Source organism: Eleginops maclovinus, chromosome 16 (genome assembly GCF_036324505.1).
Source record: "Eleginops maclovinus isolate JMC-PN-2008 ecotype Puerto Natales chromosome 16, JC_Emac_rtc_rv5, whole genome shotgun sequence".
NCBI classification, from domain to species: domain Eukaryota; kingdom Metazoa; phylum Chordata; class Actinopteri; order Perciformes; family Eleginopidae; genus Eleginops; species Eleginops maclovinus.
The window spans coordinates 6,498,854-6,522,969 of NC_086364.1; the positions used below are offsets into that span (position 1 = coordinate 6,498,854).

The following is a 24,116-nucleotide window of genomic DNA, read 5'->3' on the forward strand; positions in this document are numbered from 1 at the left end:
TACAGCACGAGGTTCATTTAGTAAGTGGTGTTCCCATTTAATTTAACATGCATAATAAAGCGGGATATGCCTTCTGATTGACATTAGGGTACCGAGATGTTGTCCGGTTTGTATGTTTTTCATCTTACAATGTTAAGACATCATTGGAAGGTTTTAGCTGGGTAACAATGGTAGCAAAGCGCTGTCACATAGTGTAAAAATAAAATGTTTAGAATGCAACTCAGAGTAGCAGTAGTAGAAATACTATATTCATAGCAATACTAACTTTAATATCTGCATGCATTTCACAGTGTTGGTGAAAAATACACATCTTCAGTACAACTCATTTGTTTCCTCCCGGCTTCTGAAACTTAAATAAAGTTTCGCAAACTTAAATGAAGTTTAGACGGGGTGTTGGGTTAGAAGCTGAACAGGGTGTTAACGTGCCCTTTAAATATTTTCTTTCTGGTGAGTAACCTCTGGTTTTAACTTTCAGATGAAAAACGATCAGTTTGCATACAGTATGTACGTCTTCTGCGTTTAAGCGAGTGCATGTGTTCTGAAATTCAGCCTGCATTGTTTTCAAAATGAGGACATTGTCCTTCACAACACTGCCATTAACATTCAGCCTCTTCCCGCCACTAAGGATTTTTCTCGTCCTTGGTTGTCAGCTATTTTTCTTGAATTATTCAATCCTCCTGGCAGCTTTCTGTTTTTAATGCAATCATTTCTCATTGTAAAGGGAGAATACTTCCTTTATGACAAAACAACACTGCCTAGGGCCAGCCTGTCTACGTAACAGAGCTAATTCCTTGCATACCAATACGTGCATAAAAAGCCGTCCTCTTTTAAATATTGGTATTTGGTTGTGGCCTCTTTGCTGACAGAAGCATTTCCATGTCCAGCTCTGCCCTGTCCTTGCCCTCCACTCATAATTACTATTGACAGGTGCAGCGCAGATAACGCTAATCTGCATCCTAACAGGATTTCACATGTCATTCACAGTGCTTTCTCATCGCCGCCACATTCAATTCACAACTTTGTTACGCTGTTAATAACGTTTCACAGTGGCACAGCCCACAGCCTTCAGAGTGGAGGATGTGAAGGGGAGCCTATCTCGCTCACAGGTCTGCTGCCGGAGTTTAGGTGAACGAATGCTTTTTGGACTCAGCATGATGAGAGGAAAATATATCACTAAAATGCAGATGTAATAGATTGAGTCAACTAAAAGTAGCAAACATTCTCAGAATCCAATATAATATTTACAGAGTTTGGAGACTACACATAGGTAACAGAAGTCTATACTCAATAAAATCAATATGTCGCACTCACGCTTCTTTGGATAGCGCGCCAACAAATTGCATGTGATATGCTAAGGAGCGGGATATTTCCAACAGATGTCTGTGCAGTTGACCAATCATACCAGAGCCGGCCAGCTAACCAATCAGAGCAGACTGGGCTCTGGTTTCAGACATAGGGTGAAAAGACGTGCTGCAGCACAGGCAGTATGAGAAAAATAAATACTGATTTGAACATTAAAGCATGGAGACATGTCACAGTAGAGGCACAAAATACAAATCTTAAAGCTGAACCTTTGCATAATGTGTCCTCTTTATTACACTTTTGACTTTATGTGCTTGACTTTAAACCTGCCAGCTACTAATATGTCCTGCCATTTGAGAATTACTTGTCCTCAGTGTTTCCTGACCTGACCTCCACACCCACCTGCACACCTGCTTGGCAGTATAAATAAATTTGAATTGCTTTGCCTACAATGTTTTACTTGTTCTTTTACACTGCGTCAGAGGAATGGTAGGTGAAGAAATACAATACAATGTACAAAAATCCAATGCAACTAAAACAAACAGAAAAAGAAAAAGCAACATTTTTGTCCAGGAGATATACACAATGGAAACTTAGATGGAACAAATGGCATGGCCATTCCCTTTTTGGTCAAATCATATTCACCATCACTACGTGATATTTGAATTCACTGGGATATTCAAATATATTCTGAAATGCTTGACACAAATTTATACAGATACTATATGTGGTCTCCTTGATATGAAAGTGGAAGAAGGACAATATTTATTTCCAATTTCAGATAAAGAATGTTTGGAAAAGGTAAGTGGTGCTTTAACGTGAGATAGCGAAGGTTGACGCGCCATCCGGTCAGCTATTCAGACGTGATTTCAGAGTACAAACATCAATCCATAATGCATGAGGAATGGGTAGATATGAAGAGATGTTAAGAATCTGTATTTGTGCGTGTGTTGAATTCTTTTGAATCTTAGTATTCACTCTTTGCCATGAGGCAGGAAGGCTTGTGGGATTCTCAGAGTGTGAGTTTCCTCTAACCAACCTCATCACGTTCATTAGCCTTGTATTTAATGGACAGGCGAGATAAGTAGAGGAATCAATTCATATTGTGCTTTTGGCGGTCGCATATCTGCGTGGTGCGAGAGGATGGTCGCCCTGCTGCTCTGAATAAAGCTCATTGAGAAAGAAGCGGAAATTAACACTTCGGTGAGCGCTGTGCTGACTCAAAATTACCTGATAAAGACCAATCAGTCTGGAAGCAGCCTGAAAACCACCTGGTGACAGAATGAAGGTTTGGAGTTGTCATGGATCACAAACAGCAAAGATAATCAGTTTTTTAATCACCTTAGACTCAAAAACAGTATTGCATGCTTAGTTTTTAAGAAACATGAGGCATGAAACATATTTATGTCTATGACTGGAATCAAGTAGATCATTTGTTTGTCAAAACTGATTTTTTTTTTAAAAGCATCTTTTTGTTAAATTTACGTTAAAGTAATGCTTAAAGTTGTCTTTAAAGACCATACACAAAAGTGGTCCACCAACAAAGATGTTTTTATTATGTTTGCACAATTGTGCTGCGTTCAAATAAGTCTGAACTCAAAACTCAAATGTACTCGATGAAGAATGGAAGCACACATTATAATAATACACAATAATCTGTAAGGCAAAGTAGAGTATATTTCCCCATAGCTTTTAAAATATTATGTACTCTCATTACAAAATGTTTTGCCAATGTTATTTTATAGGAAGCTTGTTACGGTCTATGGACGATCACTTCCAGACATGGTCCAGCGTGAGTAAAACGAATGTCACAAGATATGTGGTGTTCTCTGCCAAGTATTCACGTTTGACACCTGAACCTCCGGAACATTTGTCATTGGAATGTCATCCCCTCTATAGCCCCCTTTCAGCACGGTATTTATCAAGAATTCACTCGCTGGCCCAAAAAATATCTTTCAAAAAAATTCATTCTTACAGTAGCAAAAAAGTGTTTACATAATTGTGTGTAAACTTACGAAGCCAATAGACCTCAATTCGCCATGGCTTTGGTTTACATATGGCTCCCAAAAAGCTTGAAAATTATGAAAAATGTGTAGATGTCTAGAATGCAGCATTAGAGCTCAAAACAGCTACAAAAACTTAAAACGTGAATGAAGTTTGCCATATATGTTTGATTAAATCAGTTATTATCAATATAAGATTTGCTTTAGCAGTATTGGTAAGGCCTGCATCAACATGACCTTCCGGCTCTCGATTATACTTGATCCAAATTGGACCCCTGAGTAGCTGAATGGATTATGTCCCTTATTTTATTGCTTTTAAATCCACTTAAATGAAGCAAATGTATGCATTTATTCATAAGGTGTTTAGAGGAAATATGATTTGCTGTACAAGCTGTTTCGGGCGATATTTTCTCAGAGTGAGGGTAAAGATGCTAACTTTTGCTCAGAGACAAATATTTTTAATGTGTTCTTCTTTAATAAGTGGATTTCCTATGAAAATTGTATTTCATAGTTGCCCAAAAACCTTTATGCAAATACGCCAATTAGTGCTTGGAATAAATATACATAATTTTTTGTGCAGTGACACAAATAAAAAAAGTGGTTAATTTAACCTTGTCGTCATCTGCTCTTTCATCTCAGTGAAAAAAAGTAAGTTGAAAAGCAAAACTTCTGCTGTAGCCACATCTGATAGAGAGTTTGTTCAAAATGCCCAGCCTTTCTAGATTTGTGTGTGTCTGGGTTCATATCTGAACAAGTGTGGGCCTCGAAGTGCTTCCAACTGTCACACAAATCTCCAGGATGAAGAGTTCACAGCTTGGTGACAGGAAGCTGAAGGAGTAAGGCTTTTACTGCTGTTTTACTGTCTGATGCCTTGTCTTTGTGTCTGTGAATGCTTTCATCGTCTCAGAACATAAAGCTACACACCATTTCAGCTCTTTTCTTTGGTATTGAAGGTTGGGCTGTATGGATGTTTCCAGCTGTCAGGTGAACTGTGGTTCATAAGTTTAGTTGAGGCTTCACTTTTAGTTTATTATCCAGGCAAACAATCGATTTCACCCTTCAAATACAGAATTAGTGGGTTGATGCATAGATAGAAAAAAAAGATGTAGGTGGTTTGATTATTTGCCTTAGTTACAGTCCAGTTCATCCCACTCTGTTTGGAGGTCGCTCCACAGCATTCAATCAAGCATTAAAAAGCCCAAACCCCACAGGTATTAATGGACTTAAATAGCATTTGGGCCCCGGGATCCAACCGCCAACCCATAAATTAAGTGGAGAAGCCACTGCTGAGCAACAGTCCCCCGCATTCAGTATAAAACACAAAGAAAATAACTACAGTCGGAAAAAGAAGAAACAAGCATAAAACTGTAATATCAAATATACATATTTTAAATAGACCTTATCAGCTTGAACAGACCATTTGCTATCCTGGCTCCAAAAAAGGGATATCAGGACAGCAGAAAGTCTGCATACTTTCCGTCGCAAACTCGAAATCCATCTGTTACTTGTAATTATATCTGAATAATTTCCATATAACTCACTTGATGAAAAAACTAAATACAGACAGACTTCTGCAATAAGTCCCCTCTCCTGCATCTGGTGCTATGATAATGTAAAAATACAAATCAAGATGGTAGTTTTAGCCGAAGGTCATCAGTCTGTCTCTCATTTTTGTATTAGCAGGAGTTAGGCAGAGTCGCCAAGGAGGCTGCTTCATCTCGCTTCACAACGGCTCTTCAGAAATCTATGGGTCCCTTCAAGGACGACCATATTTCATGCAGTCTATGCTCCACACACTGTGATACGCTGAAACTTTAGAGGGGATTTTAAGCAGCAGCATGAGCGAGCACTTGATCCAGAAAAGGACTGACTCACCACCTTTCGATCTCTTTAAATCATTATAAAACATTACAGTCAGGTTGGTAAACATGAATGTCACATTAAATGATTTATTGATCCATGATTCTCAAGATCAAAGTTTCAAGTTACCACTGCTCGAGTTCAGAGCCACTAACAGCAGCCTTAAGGATGGAGGCACATAAGGACTCGGTAATGGAGGCAAACTGGGCAAGTGATACCTACTTGGCACGCTTTTACTCACCTCTATTTGCACTCAGCTACACGACCATGCACAGACACTCTGTAGGCCTGCAGGGAATACAGTAGGGGGGAGGTGGGAGCACTGCAGCAATGCGTCCCAATAAGACAAGGTCACCTTAAGTGGATTGGGATGAGGGGTGGAAAGCAATTCCCTCGGGACAAAAAACAGGGAGCAACTCATGAAAAAGTAATTAAGCAGGATGCACATCAGTGGATGCCACAGGCGCAGAAGGCAAGGAGAGAGATGAAGAGGGCCCGAGGATGAGGGGGAATGTCTGTACACAACATTTTTGGGAGATGTTCGCTAAAAGCACTCCAAGGGAGCATTTAACCTCAAACATTTTCCGGGAGTGCTTGCCAATAAAAATGTTAAAAATGATATGTCTCATATTTTTCCCCACTGCCAATGGAATACCTTTGAGAATCAAATAAATATGTCAATGGTAAGATTCTTTTTTTTTGCTTTGTGCTTTTTTGTGCTTTTAGACAGAGACAGACATTTGGGCTATTTAAATCAAATTGACTTCACCTAAATTAACCTGATAACCCATTGTAAGCTTATACAAGTCCATCAAAGTTAAAGTGGCAATCTAGATGATTTTAATTGAAGTTAATCTCTTAAGTCATTATCTATCACTGAATGAGGTAACACAATGGTGATTGAGCCTATGGCGCACTGATGAAAGTATTGCAATATTTATACATTTGCATAGTGTGTGCCTGTGGTGTCATTCCAGAAAAATGCAGTATGACAGTTTATATATCAGAACTCCATTATCTTCAATAAGTCAAATTCTAAATTAAAATAGACAGACTTCTTAAGGATCATCAATTCAAGCAGGTTTTTTCCCAATCAAGCAATTGTACGTACTGTATGTTTGTATCGTTCTATCTAAAGCCTTAGGGATGTGCTTTTTTCACTCTTTTTTGTCTATATATTGCTTTGAACAATAATTAATAAGGGTGATTTAAAGATCTTCCACCTACAGTATACAGTAGGCAATAGTAATGGTTTAATTCTGTTTTGGCTATTAAAACCTTTTGGTAAAAGGTAGGGAAACATCTTGGACATGAGTTAAAGAATAATTCTTCTTCAGTTGCCAAATCAGGAGTCAGAAATGAATCTCAACATATAATAATAACAACGTATTTGTGTGATAATTATGCCCCCTGTACAATTGATAATGCCAACGGCAGCCATAAACCAATTTGTGTCGCTTACGATGTAGTTTTTTTATTTTTTCACTGTCTCATTTTAAATCATTTCTCTTCTCATGCGACCTGTTCCAGTCAGTCATGCATTTTGTATGCTGAGATTTCAATGAAAATGACTCACTACCATGGCTGTCCTCTCTCCAGCCGCTCGACGCTCATTTGAAGTGAGCTTGCATGAGAGATAGCTTTGAATGCACCAGTAAACCAATTTATTCAGTAATTGTAGCTTATGGCCATAACTGATTTCATGAAGGAAATGAAAAGGCCTCCCTGTTCTGTTGTGTAATTCAATAATAGTTGGCTTTTATAAATAAATCGAAAAAAAACAAAGTGAGGAAAGTAGTTCTGTAAAATTACCATGTACACCTATTTGATTTTATCATTTTGGGGCTCTAAGACAGCTCAATGGCAAAACAGTGGCTATCCAATAAAGGCAAACAAGCCAAAAAGGAAAAACATTTGACACCTCTAGCACTTTCCCACCTGGCAACCCTGAACATAAAGCATCTCAACCACTTTTGATCGATGTAAAGTTTCTCACCCAGGTTTAGGAATCTCATTCTGTTTGAACATCCACTGTGAGACAGCCGCTTCTATCAGAATACACCCACCAAGGTCCGGAGCTGTTAAATGGCTGCATCACTACAGACAATCCATCACGGGGAATAGACTTGGACAGGCAGTGAACACACCATTCTCCCCCAACATTCACTGATATCAGACATAAATCCTTGCCAGTGGCCTCACACACACTCCAGCAGGTAGACTTGTGGTGCTTGTGTGTGTGTGGATCCACAAAAGGCTCGGAGTGCCATGTTATATTAGGGATGCTTGAATATTAATGACATTATTTGGAGCTTTCGTTAGCAGCTTGTTAGCTCTCTGACGTACATTCAGATGTGCACTGCTTGTATTGTTCATTTCACTACGTCGCTCCCACACAAACAATTAAATGCAACACGCACAGATGGGTTTGTGGTTCACGCTCAGACGTGCTTTGTCTAAGGAAACAGTGGATTTTCAAGGAATTATTGAAAATGTTTTGTTTGTGTAAAGCGTCCAACCTTTGAAATGCAAATAAGAGCCGCCAGAGCAGGCTGCTACACAAAGCTTTTAATGTAAGTACATGTACTGCAATATGAAAATACCCTTTTTACAAAATCAAGTCATGTATTCAAATATTAAATAGACAAATAGCGGAATGAAAGGGTTGATTATCAAGAGTGTACTCTGGTTTTTCTCTTTGTTTCAGGGCAGAAAAGAAGAAAAGAAAGCAAAGACTATCAGGAAAGAAGGGGGCATGAGGGACGGTAGGGATAAAGAATTGAAAAAGGGGAAGGTAGAAGAAAGGAGGGGGGCAGAAAAAAGGACGAATTAATAGACACAATCAGGGAAGTATGTAAGAAAAAAAAAAAGGGTGGGTAAAAAGAGAGAAGGAAAGAAATAATGCAAGGCAGTGAGGGAGGGTACAAGAACAAATAAGAGGAAGAGGCAAAAAGCAGAACATAGGAGATCAAGGAGGAAGAAGAGTAGGAAGCAAATGAATATGAAATAAGAGGAAGAACCAAAGGGAGGAAACAAAGGAAAGAAAGAAAGGAAAGGAGGAAGCGCAGAAAGAAAACATAGGAAAGACGGGAGAGAAATAAGCAAAGAGGAAACACAAGGAAGGTAAAAAGGCAGAAAATAGAAGACATAAAAAGAACCAAAATTAATAAATAAGTTAAGAGGGAATAAGGGAGGAAACTAAATAAACAAAAGTCAAAATTAAATGGTTACAATATTACACTAAAATCAAAATACTAAAGTACCTAAAATAGTACTTGACCTTCCGTCTGTCCCCCTCAATTTTGACTCAGGAGGACACCACTTGCATGGTCAATGGGAAAACAGGTTTAATACATTTGCTCAAATTTTGCAGTTAACCATTGCCCATGCACCTCTGCATATGTATCCTGAGAGATGCACCTGGGGGCAGGTGAGTCTGATGCCCTGTGCAGATGAGAGCTGTAATCTTAATCAGGAATGAGATACGAGGCGTCTATACGGAGCTCTGGAGCTGACATGGTGCACATCTGTCAGTCTGCGACAGCCAGCTGTTTAACTTAGACATGTATGCTGGAAGCTGACAGGACCTTCGCTTCGAGGTGACAGCTACCGCCATCAGGCAGCTAAAGCGTGTCACCTTATAGGTGCAGGGAAAGGGGAGGGGGCCAGTACAGTCGGGAGAGGGTCACTGCCTCATGCCCCCTTTTTGAATATTAGTAACAAGCTGTTTAAACACCCATTTATTACATACAAAATGAAATGAAAAATCTACTTGTATCCATTGCCAAGTGAAAATATACGTATTGATGATTGATGACGTACCTTTTCAAACTTGTTGGTCATTTTTGTTGTACTTGGTTACTTCCAAAATGGTATTTTTTCAGTTTTAAGAGGAATAAAAAAGCCACAAATGTTTCAGTCATGCCCATTAAGTGTGCAGTACTCTTTATACTTCAGGGTTCAGTCGTTTTAACATGTCACCATCAGTGAACGTCAGTCGATTCATCACCAGACAGAGGTGGGTATTTGGGGGAAAGATAGGTGTTTTCAGATATGCCTCATCACGGCCATTTAAAGACGCCCTCTCAGGATTTGGGGCGGTTTTTTTTTCTCTTTTCTGTCGTGTCTTATATCAGTTGTTGTGCATGTAAATGATCTACAAAGGCTAAAATCCCAAAGTTCTCTCACAGACTCCCCCCTGCCTGAAACACCTCCAATGGACTTTTATGTAGCATAACATAGCAACACTTGCGCTTCTATTGGCTAGCACTCCAACGCTTTGTATGTGTTTGGCTAAGGGGAGGGACATCTCTAAGATGTTGAACAATCAAAACAGAGCCTGCCAGCTAACCAATCAGAGCAAACTAGGCTCTGGTTTCAGACGGAGGGGGGAAAAGAGATGTTGTAGCACACGTTATTTAACTGCTAATAGACTTCAACACATTGGGATAAAGAATGCTGTTGAATGTCTGTGTCTTATATTTTTATTTCATCCAACTCCAACCAAACTTTAACCAAGAAGTGTTTTCAACTCAATGGAGAACACAACTTGTTTGCTGTTTTAAGGTGAAAATACATGCTGCATTTATGGTTTAGGAGGTTGAAACATTGCAACAAAGTTGACAAACACGAAATGTAACGTAGCGGTGCAGAGGCTATGAAGATACTACAAGGAGACTGGGAACTATTTGGTTAGTTTAAGTCTCTTGTGTTAACTACAACAAGTTATATGTGCTGGAAGAGATTTTTAAGCAAAATGAATAAAGTTGGTGTAAGGCTTTCCCTTTACGACATGAAGTATTTTATGATCTAGCAAACCCAATTCCCCTGCAAAACTTCCACTCACAATGATCCTTGCCACATATCCGGAGACTGTAAAAATAAAGCTGTCATCAGTTCAATACAACATTTCTTCCAACAACCCTTTTGGATTCTCTGGATATTTATCTCACTTACAGCAATAGTGTATTAACTTGCATACAACAAATGATATCATAACAGTATAGAATCCAATGAAAAGCTACACAAACCTGACGTGGAAAAAATGAAATCCCCAAAAACAAAGTGTGCGGAGGGAAGTTGGATCAAATGAAAGGTATTGGCATGGTGGTTGGTATGATGCTAGTCCTTTATGTATAATAGAGTAATTCATCATTTTTAGAAAAACATGTCTTAATACTTTCCGTTGGTGAAAACATGAATTGCTCTTGTGTCGATCCTTTAAGCAGATTAGTGTATATATTGTAAATCAGGACCTCCGATTTATGGATTAAGTTGCTTGTGGATTCAGATTCTGTAAAAAAAGGGTACTCAAAGTCTAGTGAAAACCTCAAAATCCAAATCTCATTCTGTGATTTATGATTTCTACTTAAAACAATACATATTGGGATGGTGGCTCTTAAAAAGAGCAGAACCTTTCAAATTGAGCGTATAAATCAGACTTTCACTTACCTTGCGCACATGTCAGATCTGTTAAACTTTTTATGACCTCTCCATAAAAGCCGTAAATAATCAATATAACTCTATGGCCATTGCATTCGTTGAAACCTGCTGTCAAACTCCACCAGTAAAAATATTTCTGCTCATAAAACCACCAACGGAGAAGAAAGTAATACAACTCTGACAGTCTGAACCCAATGACTGCACTGTGATAATCGGCCAAAGGACTTGTGTGTGTGTGTGTGTGTGTGTGTGTGTGTGTGTGTCTTTTCTTATCAGGTGTGAGCAAAAAGCAGGTTGTGAGTCTCCTTCTTGGTAAGAAAGTGAATCTTACCGTAGGAGAGGGGGATGTCCAGATCGCCCTGCCAGGACATCTGCCCTGATTCGTCTATGGAGTGCTGCGCTGTGAAAACACAACAACAAGCCTCTTGTTTACAGCTCGTTCTCACCCCAACGCCGCTTAGGATTCATTAAAAGTCCAAGGGAAGACAAGAGCGGGGAAAACTACTACCGTGCCATGCTGCGTTCACACTGGCGGAAGTGTTACTTTGTCATTGGAAGTGTGGATTTATCACAGATAACGAATGTGTGCGTGTGGACTTTGCAAGATGTCACTTCAAGCCATTCTGTATTGTTATGTACAACTTCCACTGAGCTGAAACAAAAGTCACAGTCATGTTATTGTTTTTTCTCTTACTATAACCATTTGGCAGAAGGAGACCAACAGCATGACACATTGGCTTTGTGAGTTCAATGATTGTTATTCTGAACTTGGTTTTCAGGACACTGTGAAGTGAGGCGGATGAGGTTGAGGACGGGCTTTGAATTTAAATGTATTTTTATACGATGGGGACGATACAGTAATGTAGTTCCAATACGGAGCATGATCAGATGAAACTGATGAGCTGCAGAGAGAGTTAATAGCTATTACCTTTCAAGTGGCCACGTCCCAGTGTCACAAACCCAGAGGAGATGAAGTTGTGCATGTCTTGGCCTCCGCTGCGTAGATTTTCTTTCCCATAGTGTCCTGGTGAGACAGAGCAAAAGTGGAAATGAATATTTCAGCAAGACGGCATATGGTACATATCTTAGATACACCCTTCTCATAGAGTCGAGGTCACAGAGCAGCACAGAGAAAACCGTCCGTGTCCTTGGGATATGAGTTGTGTTGGAGACTTGGTGACGCGTTTATTAGATCGGCTAGTTAGTGAACCATAGCTGGCAAGCACAAGGATAATATTCAAGCTAGTAAGTTGGCGAGTGCTGCGCGTTGAAGCAAATGTCCATGTCAAATTCCATGTCAGTCAATGATGTCATTGGGCCGAAAATACTTTTTAACATTCACTGGCATTGGGCAACATATGCTTATAAATCAGTGGATACATGTTTTTAGGTAAATTAACTACTCAAGACAATTGCCAGAAGATCAAGGGATGACCCGGGTATTTATTGTTCTCGAGAGACAGGCCATTTTGGCATCACGTGCCACTGAGTAACTCCCCTTGGATTGAATGGGGCAATCCGACACTGTATCCAGTTCTCTCTTTACATCCATTTGCAAGGGTTAGGGTTAACCCTGTTAGGGGCAAACCGAGATAATTAAAACCGATGGCCATAACATAAGGCTATTTGATTGAAAGACACAAGTTTCTTTGTAATATTAAGGATATTTTCTGACTAAAACTCTAAAGTGCTCAGGCAGCATTTGGAAAAGTTACTATGTAACGCATTGTTAAACTCAATGTTAAGATGAATGTACTTCGTTTCGTCACAATGAATTCACAAAGAAATGACACCATTTGAAATTCTTGAATGACTGGGCGTCAATACTGATAAGTATCTGTACTCAATTCTCTGGTCATATCTGCCATTATATAAAGGAGTAGCCATCGACGAGGAGAATACTAAGCAGGGCTGAAATGGCACCAAAGCAACTCTCCTGTAGGATCTTCTCGTCAATATGTATCGCTTAAGGATGCAAGAGATGCAATCTGCAGGTGTAAGGGTTTTCACACAACCAATTTATCAAACACTCCTCTCTCTCCACACAGAAAAGGAAGTATTAAACACAATAGAAAAATAAAATGCTGCGCTTTTGTCTCTTCAAAGGTAAGATAATTGTGGTTGGATACACTGCGTTAGAAAGAATTAAACCCATAGTCTTTTAGGATGCCGGTACAGCTTCAAACCATTTTGGATTTCAAAACACCACTCTGTAATGCAATTTGTACCACATCACTGCTAACTCCACTCTGAACCAGTGCGGTAATTGAGAGTGCGGTCTGAACACAAAGCAGTGAGACAAGGTGCCTGCTAGCACCCCTAAAACTTTCAATTGTCCTGTCGATCACGGACAAGTGTTACGAAGAAATGAAGGAACGTAGTGTCGGTGAAAACAGCAACAAAAGAAAGTTGCTCTTTGAAACGTCTCCTCTCTTTCTCTCCGTTTGTACCTCTCTACATTAACTAGCGAACAGTTAAATGCCTCTCTTTCTCAAAGGAACCACTTCAAAGTCAATAACATCACTCAGACCTGTGGGCCTTGGGAAGCTGATATTGAACAGCATTTCAAAGTATCATAATGAGAAAAAACACCTGGGACCATTAGAGATGGTCTTCATCACATCCAAGTTTGGCACTTAGGCCTGAGCACCACAGCTCATTTGTTCCTTTTTATCCAACCCAAAGGATGTCTACAAGCTCAACTCTGCTAATGCGGGACCTTCGGAAGAAACATGAGAAGAACAGTTCAGGGCGATAAGAGATTTCTTAGCAGCACTGTATCTATGTAAATGATGACGTGTAGAGCTTATACAGTATGTATGATGTCTCCCAGGGTGAAATGCAGATGAACATAACCTCTGCATACTCCAAGGACGGCACCGTGAAGCTGAGAAAAGGTAGCTGCAGAGACTGATTGTGATAAAAATTGCTCCTACATAGCCATAAAAACCTATAGCCCCCTTATTATCTCTGCAAATGTTCCTCAAAATCACATTATCCACACTGCAAAATGAAAGAATATCCCACATTTTCTTATAGAGGATAACCACACTATTAAAGTTTTTCATCACACATGAAGGGCGAAGGGAGATAAAACGCAAATCTCTGGATAAAAGTGAAATTTATGAAGCAATACTTTAATTGGCCTTCAGGGAAAGTAAACAGTTATCAAATTGGAGAGTTAAATCTGCACAAAAGTCATGCGGGTATGGAGTTTATCTCAAAGTGTTTGTGTATAAAACATAAAAAGGTTTATCCCTTTGGATTTTCCCTTTCCTGTAGTGCGTTATACAGGTTTTGGTGAATGATTTAAAAAGGCTAAAATCTGAATGTTACCTCCAGAGGGAGTTTCTCTCCCACAAACTCCTCCCCCCTCGATTGGACTCCTTCGTTTCCTTCAGTAACATAATGACATCACAATGCAACACTCACATTTGTATTGGCTAGTGCTTCTACACATTGTACGTGATAGATATTTGTACAAATATGAACCTTAAAACTTAGCATAATAGGGCACCTTTAAGCTATTAACTCTAGGTCTAATAACTATACTTTTTTTTCAATTTTCAAATGTTGAACTTTTTTTGTTGTTGCAGGATTTAGCAGGATGATTTAATGGTTATAAAAGCTTTTAGTTTGATAAGTAAAAGGAACAGACAGTGTTTAATTGTGACGCTAGAGGCAGAATGACACATCCAGACTTACTATCATCAGCAACATGACGTCATCATTTGAAAAGATCATCCCAAAGCTGGTCTCATGTCATTTTACGGTAGAATTGTGTAGGGTTTTAAAACTCAAATTGAACCCCATTGCTCTGAGTGTCCTACAGAGATGATTCCTTTCTCCGTCTGCAGAGTTGGGAACACTTTGCTGCTTCTTATTTTCACAGCACCACAGAAACTTTAGGGCAGAAAATGAGAGAACAGGACCGAACTCCGGGAAATTGAAGTGATAATGCCCATTCAAGGACAGTTGTAGAAGTACCATCCACATCCCAGGACACACTTCATTAGCATTTCATCTAGGCACAATATCTCCTCTGGAACATTGAGTGGGATGAGTTCACAGCATATATTGCTGATGTCTTCAGTTCAAATCCAGAAATCCACCATAGCTGCATCAACCTCTTTGAATGTTTTTTTTTCAGTGATAAAAAGGGTACAAACTGTATAAGGCACCATCAATTAACAGAGCTTGTGACAGAACCATTTTTAAAATTTTGTATGTGCTGCTATGTCTGAAAGTCTATTCAAATCTATCTTTCTTTTCTATCGAATCTGATCTGATGGTGTGACCCAGGAGATGTTTTCAAACCGAGGAATCAATGTAGCCGCCGGCTCCCCTCATAAAGGCCACCATTTCACAAAAGGATTTAAACATGTAATATTGATTGGAAACACATTTATTAAATATATATTTAATCCCTTTTTAACCAAACCTTTCTATTTAATGAAAACCTTGAGGGCAAAGAAAATACTGACAGTGGAAACAATACATTTACCCTGGATCCTTCAATTACAAAATGCCACACTTAGTTTTTTGTGGCCAGCTTTGCATCATTTATGTTGTTGAAAATAAAATAAAAAAATAGAGATACTGCATATTTAAGAAGAAATGGTTAAACAAAAAAGTCTAAATTGTGTTATTCATCTATTCTGCTAATACGATATACTTTAAGAAATCATCTGCATATTGTTACTCCCTGTAATCATTCTTAAAACGTGAAAGGGCTGGGAGTAAGTCTTCTGCTTAGACTATAGGAAGTGTTTCAACATGCCTTATTAAAATCTATATTTTTGTCATCATTCTTTACTTACCATCATTGGTGGAAAGTACATTCACTTTACCCAAGTATTTTCATTTAGGACTACTTTATACAAAAAACACTTTATACTATATTTATTTGTATATATTTATTTATTAATATCTTTATTCATCCAGGTTTTAAACACAAAATATTAAGGGAAACACTTTTAAAATATGATTATTCCGTACGCATTAAACCATCCACATTATATTCCATGAGTTAGTTAAATTAATCGCAGCAATTTTGCTAAGAAGGTTTTGGTTCAAAAAATGTTCACAGTTCCAACTTCTGTAATGAGAAGATCTGCTTTTGCTTTACAATATTTTCAAATATTTAAATACAATTTTTTCTGCAATGAGTACTTTTGCCCCAAGTAAATTTTCCTCAACATAGTACCGTTCCCGATGCAGTCATATACTTGAAATTGAGTATTTTTAAAGTGCGGTAATAGTATAAAATAGTACTTTCACTCAAGTAACTGCTCACCACTAACCTTATCCTAACCTAGATTCCATCCTTAGTTTAAAAAAACACTGTGAACGGGCATTGAAAGAGAAAGATTGACAAAATGAGAAATCTTCTAAGAGAAGCCAAAACAAGGGTTATTTAATGCCCAGAAATGGCATTTTAAATGATTTAGCTTTAACCATTTCCCCACTGAAAGAAACGGTCATCTCCATTATTAAATTAACATCGCAGTGAGGAATTGTTCATAAAATCTGAGTCACGTCTTCCCTGTAGTGCCTCCATCGTTGCCTCTCTGTTCAAAGGTGTTCACCCCTTGCAATGTGACGTCCTACTGTGCATGCAGCAAACAATAGCAGGCTGACATGACAAGGATTGGACAATTAAGACATCTTTTCTGTGGGTGCTTTATCCAAAACAGTGATGTGTGGCTCTGTGAATCACACAGGGTGACGATGTTTGCTTACTCTCCAGGCACTATGGCCTACACTGAGCAATATTACAAGTTACAAATATGACTACACAGAAACGAGCACCAGGCCAAAGCACTGTTTACACAAATCTAAAAGGCCATGCACTTTGAATTAAATAGCCTGTTCCTTTCCTGAAATCCCTTACGCTCTCAGAGATGTAATGCTAAAACTCATGGGTCTTTCCAATCTCTTTTCTACATGCTTTTATGTGGATGATGTGGAAGGGGTGTGATTGTAAACTGGTAGGATGTTATTTGATATTGGCTATTTACATTTGGTTGCGGAACATTTACGTATATGATGTTTCGGCAAATGTCTTTCCATTAAATTGGCTGCCAATCACTTTGACCAGTAAGCTGACATCGTCCTTCTTGTATGTGATGGGGGAAGCAATGAGCTGTGATGGTGGAAGCAATGAGCAAGTTTCCCACCCCAACCCGAGTTTGTGGTAACGTGATCTAGTATAATAGCATATGCTCTCGAAATAGAATCATTTGGATTTTATATCTCGGGCACCCACCAGTATCAAAGACAGTGACAACAAGTATTACAGCATGTCATAAGGTCCCTATCACTTTAGTTCATCATTTGCATTATGGTGCAGGCTTACAAAAAGAAATGTGCAATAAATTACACTTAACCACCAGGAGGAGCAACGGAGCACAGCTATCTCGGCCAAAACAACGCGCAATAAAAATCATAATGCTTAAATTGACATTAGCCTCAATAATGGTAGGATTTAAAATGTTGCACATGTTCCTCTATGAAGGATTTCGCAGTTTTTTCATATTACGCCGGAAAGCACCCAAAAATCCTTCATTTGGCAGTTGACGTTTTGAACCTTGGCAATCGTTGACCAAGAATAAGGTCATATACTTGGTCGGGCAGCTTGATTACAAAAGTTTCAAAAGTAATTTGCTGCAGAAAAGTGAGAAAAGTTGTTCACATCCTGCAGTTCAGTACAGTCTGTAGCTCTCCACTGACACATTCCCTCCATGGTGGTGGAGACGAGGGTGGAGGCAGGCCGGGTGACACAAGCGAGTGAAATACAACACTGTTGAATCTGGGACACCATACTAGGGCACTTAACAAACGATCTGATCCCTAGAGCAGGGATCTGGAGACCAACCGGATAAAAAAGGAGGAACAGCGCTGCACGACAGAATTAGCACTGCACAAAAAGCTTGCATATCCTGCAGAAGATGATCATTTACATCTCAATTATAATTATAGAAGATGAGAATTTAGTCAGAGCCTTGCATTTAATTCTCCTAGTTTTTCTTTTTAAAAAAAGATCGAGAGGAAAAGCTTAAGATTCACAGCCCGTCCATCTATTTCCATGGATGTCAATCAAAACGAAGGGGAGCTTTATTAGTCGTAAAAACAGTTAGATTGGATTTATTTTTAATGGGAATGCAGTAAAAGCCAAATACAAGACAAGTGACTTGGCCCTTAGGAAATCTGTATAAGAATTGAGCAGTGTCACCTACCATGGTTCGATGCCTTGGCGTGAACAGGTGTGTAGTGATTCTTCGAGGTTCTGACCGGCGTCTCGTCTTTAGGTGACCCATCCATCGCTGCAATGTTCTCGTGTTCATACTGAGATATTGGAACTGGTCCTTGTTGCCTCAGAATGTCTGCCAGGGCTCTGGAAAGCAATCAAACAAATATAAAATGTTTAATTATTTTAAAAAAACATTTCTTGAAACTGAAATGTTTCCCTTTCCAATTTACATTACCCTCTCTTTTTTTCCCCATCATGTTCCCCTAAAGGTCTTCGTAATTTATTTAGCTACGGATCCAATTTGAATCATAGAGGTATGAAGAAAGGCTTAGAGTAAATCCTAATTATAACCGGAGTCACAAGAGAGTTAAATGTTCAATAGTGTGGTACACAAGGTTCAGGCAAGTCCTATTATGTGTGCCGGACTTGCGCTCAAGGCACATTTATTAGGAGTCAAGTCAGTGTCTCTTCTTTGAAGCTGGGAAATACAGCAAAAGCAATATTTTACCAACACCAATTCCAACTTTTGAAGGCACAGTGTCAGCCTGTGTGATAGAGTGTCGGAGTTTTCTTAAAGGAAATGAAAGGCGAATTTAACTGTGTCAAAGTCAACCTAAAGCAACCACACATTCTAGTTTTCCATAACTCTGTGACTTTGGGAGATATACAGTATATAAATAGCATTTTCCTTCCAGGATGAGCACACTTGAGCCGTTTCTTTTTCACAGACAGAGGCGACCTGATTTAGTATTGTCCCAGTTGGCTGCTATGTCATGTGCAGCAAGAGCTACAGTTGTTTGCAGAAACAGGAACAACTATCAACATGTGTTTTAAAAAGAAAGTATAAAATGTGGCCTATTTATGAAACCAGACAAGTTGAAACACCTTTATAGATTAACATTTCCTTACATGACAGTGCCAAGCAATTTCAAAATGTATGAATTAATTCTTTGTTGATGAAATGTTTGTAAGGGTTTATGTCTTATGTGTGAGTTGGGACCATGGCTTGTCATTGTGGGTTGGGAAATCACAGACAGGAATGGACTCAAACGTTGTTGGTTTTGTTCCTTTTTGGGGATGTATTGACCCAAAACAATGTACCAACAGCCTTTTAAGACAGATGGATATTTATGGAAAGATTATTTAACAACTTGGATGACATTAAACATAGTTTTTTGCTTTGAAATCTATCCTTTGGGGATACCGGTGTATTACCAAATGTACGTTTAAATCAGCGGACATTAAAACATAAACACAAGCTTTTTTGCTCTCATGCAATGAACTTATTTGCACATTCAGTTGTGTTGGCTTTTAACTCAGTTTTTCAGTCCTGCAATCAGAGAACAAAGCATTATTCACACCACTTAGCCCACATAAATTGCATCTGCGGAGAATGATCAATAGAGCCTGTTCAAACCACAGGCTTTAGCTCTCACTCTGCATTTCTTGTTCTCGTTGAAGGTCACAGGCCGAAACCGCAAAGGTCTGCCAACAGCTCAGTATTCTGCTCACAAGCCTCACTCAGACGCAGAGGTAAGAGTCTAAATTACAATGGAGAAGCATCCACTTTTTGGAGCAGACCCTTGCCAAATATAAAGCAAATCCCATGTTCCACTACTACTTCTTGGTCACAGCTGTCAGCATGAATGTCTGCTGCAAGCCTCTGAGGTCTAGTCTAGCAGACATCATTACGACAGCTCTATGTGCCAAATGGCTGGTGATATAAAAATACTCATAAAAAGGAAAACAAAATAAACACTATTGATCACTCAGCAAGTCATGCCTCCTCATTTACACTATACTCTCATGGCTTTTTCTCATAGTGAAGTGGGGGCATTAAGCAGATCCACTGGAAAGTATGCCCCATGGCTAGGATTGTAGCTCAGTAAGAAGAGATAAACTTCACCATTTCTTCAGAGCAGAATTGGAAAAAGTGCTGCATCATGAGCTTTGTTGTTTTTTTTGGTTGTTTCAAATGAAATACTGTATTATAAAGTCTCCTGAGTCTATAAGCATATTAAAAGTTGACTGTGCCAACTTCTGGAAAGACACTTAGAGCGATCACTGGAGCTTAAATTCAATCTAAGTGCGATTTACTGAAGGAGCTCCTTTGTGTTGGATTAGAATTTGGACAGTTTTGTTTCCTTATCATCAAGAACATGTGATTTTGTTTCTCAGAGAAGCTGAGTAATCCTATTTGACATTTTCAAAGCAGCAGGTGTCAAAATGTAATGACCGAGGCATAACAATGCTCAATTATCTTCATATCCTTAAATTTACGGAAGACGTCCTCCTCTGCCCCAGAATAGAGTCTGGCTAATGGCAGGTGACTCAAGTGACGATTTGATAAGGGCAATGACTAAGTGACTGTGATTTGGTCCTTTACCAGCGTGTGGCAAATTTTAGTCAGACCTAATCAAAATCAAAGACCCATTTATACCTTTTAAATATTTTCAACGTCTGCTTTAGTGTGAGTGGATTATATTCCAGCATGCATCACACTAAAAACAGCCTGCGCAGTTATGATCCAGTGTTGTATGGCACAGAAAGGCAGTAAATGTTTTTTTAAACTGCACAAAGAAACCAAAGGCAACAGGATGAAAACATGTGTCCTGACCATTGAGCCACCCTGAAAATGTAAATGCCCACACAATATAAAATAATGGTATAAACCAATAACAAACCTTGCCACAGGCTTTTCTACAAATTAAATACAACTCAATGCCAGAAAAGGTACTGGCATTTGTTCTACAAGATACCAGAAAGCTGCCTGGAGGCTTACAGCCAAGGTGGCCATCTTTAAATTGCTAACTTAAAACCAGCAAATGTTTTTAGTTGAAAAAAAATTACAAGTAATTGATATAGCTCAATGACAAATTTCATCTACCTTTAAAGCCTTGAAAATGTTTAGTTTTTTTCCACTTTGAAGTGGGCGTGGCTAAATGGGGAATGGCACACCAATCAGATTCTGCACCATTTAGATCCAAAAATGTTGACAGTTATGCAGTTGTTTGCTTATTGTAAGCCTTATTTCAATCAAACAGGGCCACACAGCTCTTGAGTATTGTTACCTTGTCATAAAGTGTTAACATCATCAAGAAAAACTTTGGATTTCATACCAAGTTGTACAATAACTGCATGAATGCAGTAATAATTCATAGAATCTCCTGGCATCATCAACAGCGTCAAAGCACATCATTTAGTAATTTGATTTTTTTTGGCAAGGAGTTGCAGCATAAATCTATAGAGACATACTCAAATCTAAACTCACAAGGCTCTCCCGGGTGTTTTGTTTCAGGACACAACTGCAGATAACGTATATAATTGCCAACATTAAGAAACCATTTTGTGGAAGATAGATATGTTGCCTGGAGTCTGCTCTCTACATCATTATGTAACAATTTGTTCAGCTGGTGCCTGAAATGGCCACAGGATGGGTTTTTATGTTGCTTTAACGCTTATCAAGCAATTCACTGACCACTACTGGTGCCTTGAGGATTTAGAAATATAGACAGAAGAGACCACTCCCATCAGGGTGAATGTGATCACTCATAATGGCTTTCAGTAGCATTTACTATCCCTCTAGGCTTGAACGGACACAGAATACCACCCGCTTCCTCTCTTAGGATTGACACAGAGTGGGATGTGTATCACGGAAAGGTATACAATCTTGACATTTTTGACGGGGAGGCTCCGGGGAAGAGAGTAATGGCATGTGTTAAAGGTCATGAGCTTCAATGAACCCATGATATTGAGGCTGTAGGTTATTTAGTCTGCAGTTGAAGATGGATTTATACTTCAAGGCTATTGCAGGGAACTGTTTTTAAACTTAAAGTTCACAGAGCAAAATAGGACCAACTCATTGTTCAAATGAGAGATGGACAGTATAAATAGAGTGTTGTGTGGCAGTATTTGTCTACACGCATTTCAACTTGTTTTCTTGTTAAAATAATTTCAAGTATTAACAAACGGGTTACCTTTATGTTGTGAAATCATGCTCTGTGGACATTTTATAGTGTCTTTTTCAGCTTTTCAAAATTAATAAAAATTTCAAATTCTTACCTGTGCACGTTCATTTCCTGAGGGGGCTTGGTGGCTTTATCATAGGCAACTTTAGCAGAAATCCCAATCGCAATGATGAGCGCTACGACCCCGCAGGTGATGTACACCGTGGTGTTGGTCTGGTCTAGCTGCGGGTCGTAGGTATCACCTGTTGGCGCCGGGGAGGGGGGCTGGGTTTTGATCCAGCCTGGAGTGTTGTAATTGGTGCAGGACTTCTGCTCCAGCCGCTTCCCCCGGTCCGCGCAGCAGAAGCGCAGGAAGCAGCTGCCGCAACAGAAGCGATGGTCGGTGTTGTTGCAGCTGAACTCTTTGTCGTACTGCCCGCTCACGTCGTAGTAGCCCAGGCAGGTGTCGTGCTGCACCGTAGGAGCCTGGACCTGTGTAATCTTCCCCGGGACGACCGCGGCCAGCGGGACCGCGGTGGTGCTGCCGTTCAGGTCCTTCACCTTTGGCTTCCTATTTGTCGGGGTTTTGTTTCTTTTGTTGTTGGTGGCGGTGCACAGCACATTCAGCGGGTCTAAGTAAATCAAAAGAAGCAGAAGGTGCTTTATCCCCATCATTTGAGGACTCACTGGTGTTTGTTCTTTGGCCTCCACGCACTTCTGTCTGCTCTCAGTATCACTCTTCCACTTCTTACCGCGTGGAGCTTCTTGCGGGCTTCGTCATCGCAGGTACTCCTGTATGTGCCAAGCTTTCACTGACGCTGGTATATGCTTTGGTGTAGTAGATGTTGCGCTCTTTAGACACACAAAGCATCTTCTTACTTGGCCATCCAGTGTAAATATGTTTTCTTGAATAAAAGTTCGCTTTTGCCAAATGTCCTCTTTAACTAGGGAGAAGCGATAAAGACGCGATGTCCTCTAATAAATCTTCACCATGAGCTGTTGAGCTTCAGTAGGATCGAGGGTCGTAGTTACCCTGTGGAGAAGAAAGACATGTAGAGAGGGATTTAGTTGAGCAAATAGCACTTTGTGATAGGCAAAGTATCCATGAGGAACTTTTTTTGAATAAGCTGGCCTTGTAGTAAGACGAATTTGGGTCCGTAATTGCCACAAACTGGAGTCTTTATTGAGCTACGCACACTGTCAGCACCACGGACAGCGCCCGAGTTTCCATGTGGCTGTTTGGAGCGCTTCAGAGTCAAAAAGTAAAAACATTTTCTATTTTATTTAGACTTTAAACATAAAACAGGTTGTTTAAGTAAGTGATAGACACAGTCAGTGTTCCTGGTTTGCACAGGAACTAAAACGATGCTGCTGTGCACCGTTTTTTTCGCCTCATTCGCCTTTATGTTACGCATCAACTTTCTTTTATCCGACTTCCAGGGAGCATTAACTTCAATTTCATTTCTCAAGAGATAACACATTAAATACTCTATTAAAAGAGAGAAAGGGAGAATATGAAGACGACTTACCGGGTTAGCGGTGGCCGGTAACGGGGTTGTCTCTACCAGTGCCACTGAATCCAAGAGCCTCGGCAAGACAAGAGGCAAGACCTCTCTCTCCTCTCCAGCCCGCCTCCCTCCATCTCTCTCCTTCTCTCTCTCTCTCTCTCTCTCTCTCTCGTCACCCTCTACCCTCCACGCACGTCACAGATTCAGGTACCTCAGTTAATTATCAATCGGCATCTCTCCCCCCCACCATGCTTTGGTCTTATGCTGCTTCCCTCGATACTCGCTGGAAAAAACTGGAAAATAACAGTGTATTAGAAGTTGTCTGTAAGAGGCGAGGCGCAGCTGTTGGTGTACATTCACGCATCAGTGCGCACACAAGCTGCATCCACTCACCAATCACGTTCTCTGTGCGTGTGTGTGGGCAAATGTGTAAATTCGTTGACTTTTACAACTATAAATCAAATGCCATGCAGTGCAGAGGGAGAGCTGGAAGGGATTTGGTTGCTTAAAATTGACTGGTGCATGTTGGAATTTTGTTTTTCTTAGTGACTTTCAAAATAAAAGCAGGTTAGTTATTATATGAAGAGCAACTGTGGAGAAGTTTGGATATGAGGTACTATACTCTGACTTTAAAATATTCTTCTTATGTTTCTGGAAACATGCATCTACAAATGTCACATTTTAGTATCCAATCAAAATAACATTCTGAAAAGACGGATTTAAAGGTCAGAGTCATTTTAGAGTTATTTTTGCAATTAAACCTTTGTTCACGGAATTCTCTTGATTCTGTCTTTTATCTAAG

The 24,116-nt window shown here is 39.6% G+C and overlaps 1 protein-coding gene across 1 annotated transcript in view; it reads right to left on the reverse strand.

The window, feature by feature from the left end:
* The window catches only part of LOC134877704 (protein shisa-6), a 69,059-nt gene extending 45,669 nt beyond the window's left edge, over window positions 1-23,390 (reverse strand). The window contains exons 1-5 of the mRNA XM_063903302.1: window positions 23,336-23,390; window positions 21,922-22,839; window positions 17,846-18,003; window positions 11,536-11,631; window positions 10,939-11,007 (exon numbers count right to left, since the gene is read on the reverse strand). Of these exons, the coding sequence (XP_063759372.1) occupies window positions 10,939-11,007; window positions 11,536-11,631; window positions 17,846-18,003; window positions 21,922-22,481 (883 nt within the window). The 5' untranslated portion in view covers window positions 22,482-22,839; window positions 23,336-23,390. The remainder of the gene's footprint in view (window positions 1-10,938; window positions 11,008-11,535; window positions 11,632-17,845; window positions 18,004-21,921; window positions 22,840-23,335) is intronic.
* Window positions 23,391-24,116: the final 726 nt, after the last annotated feature.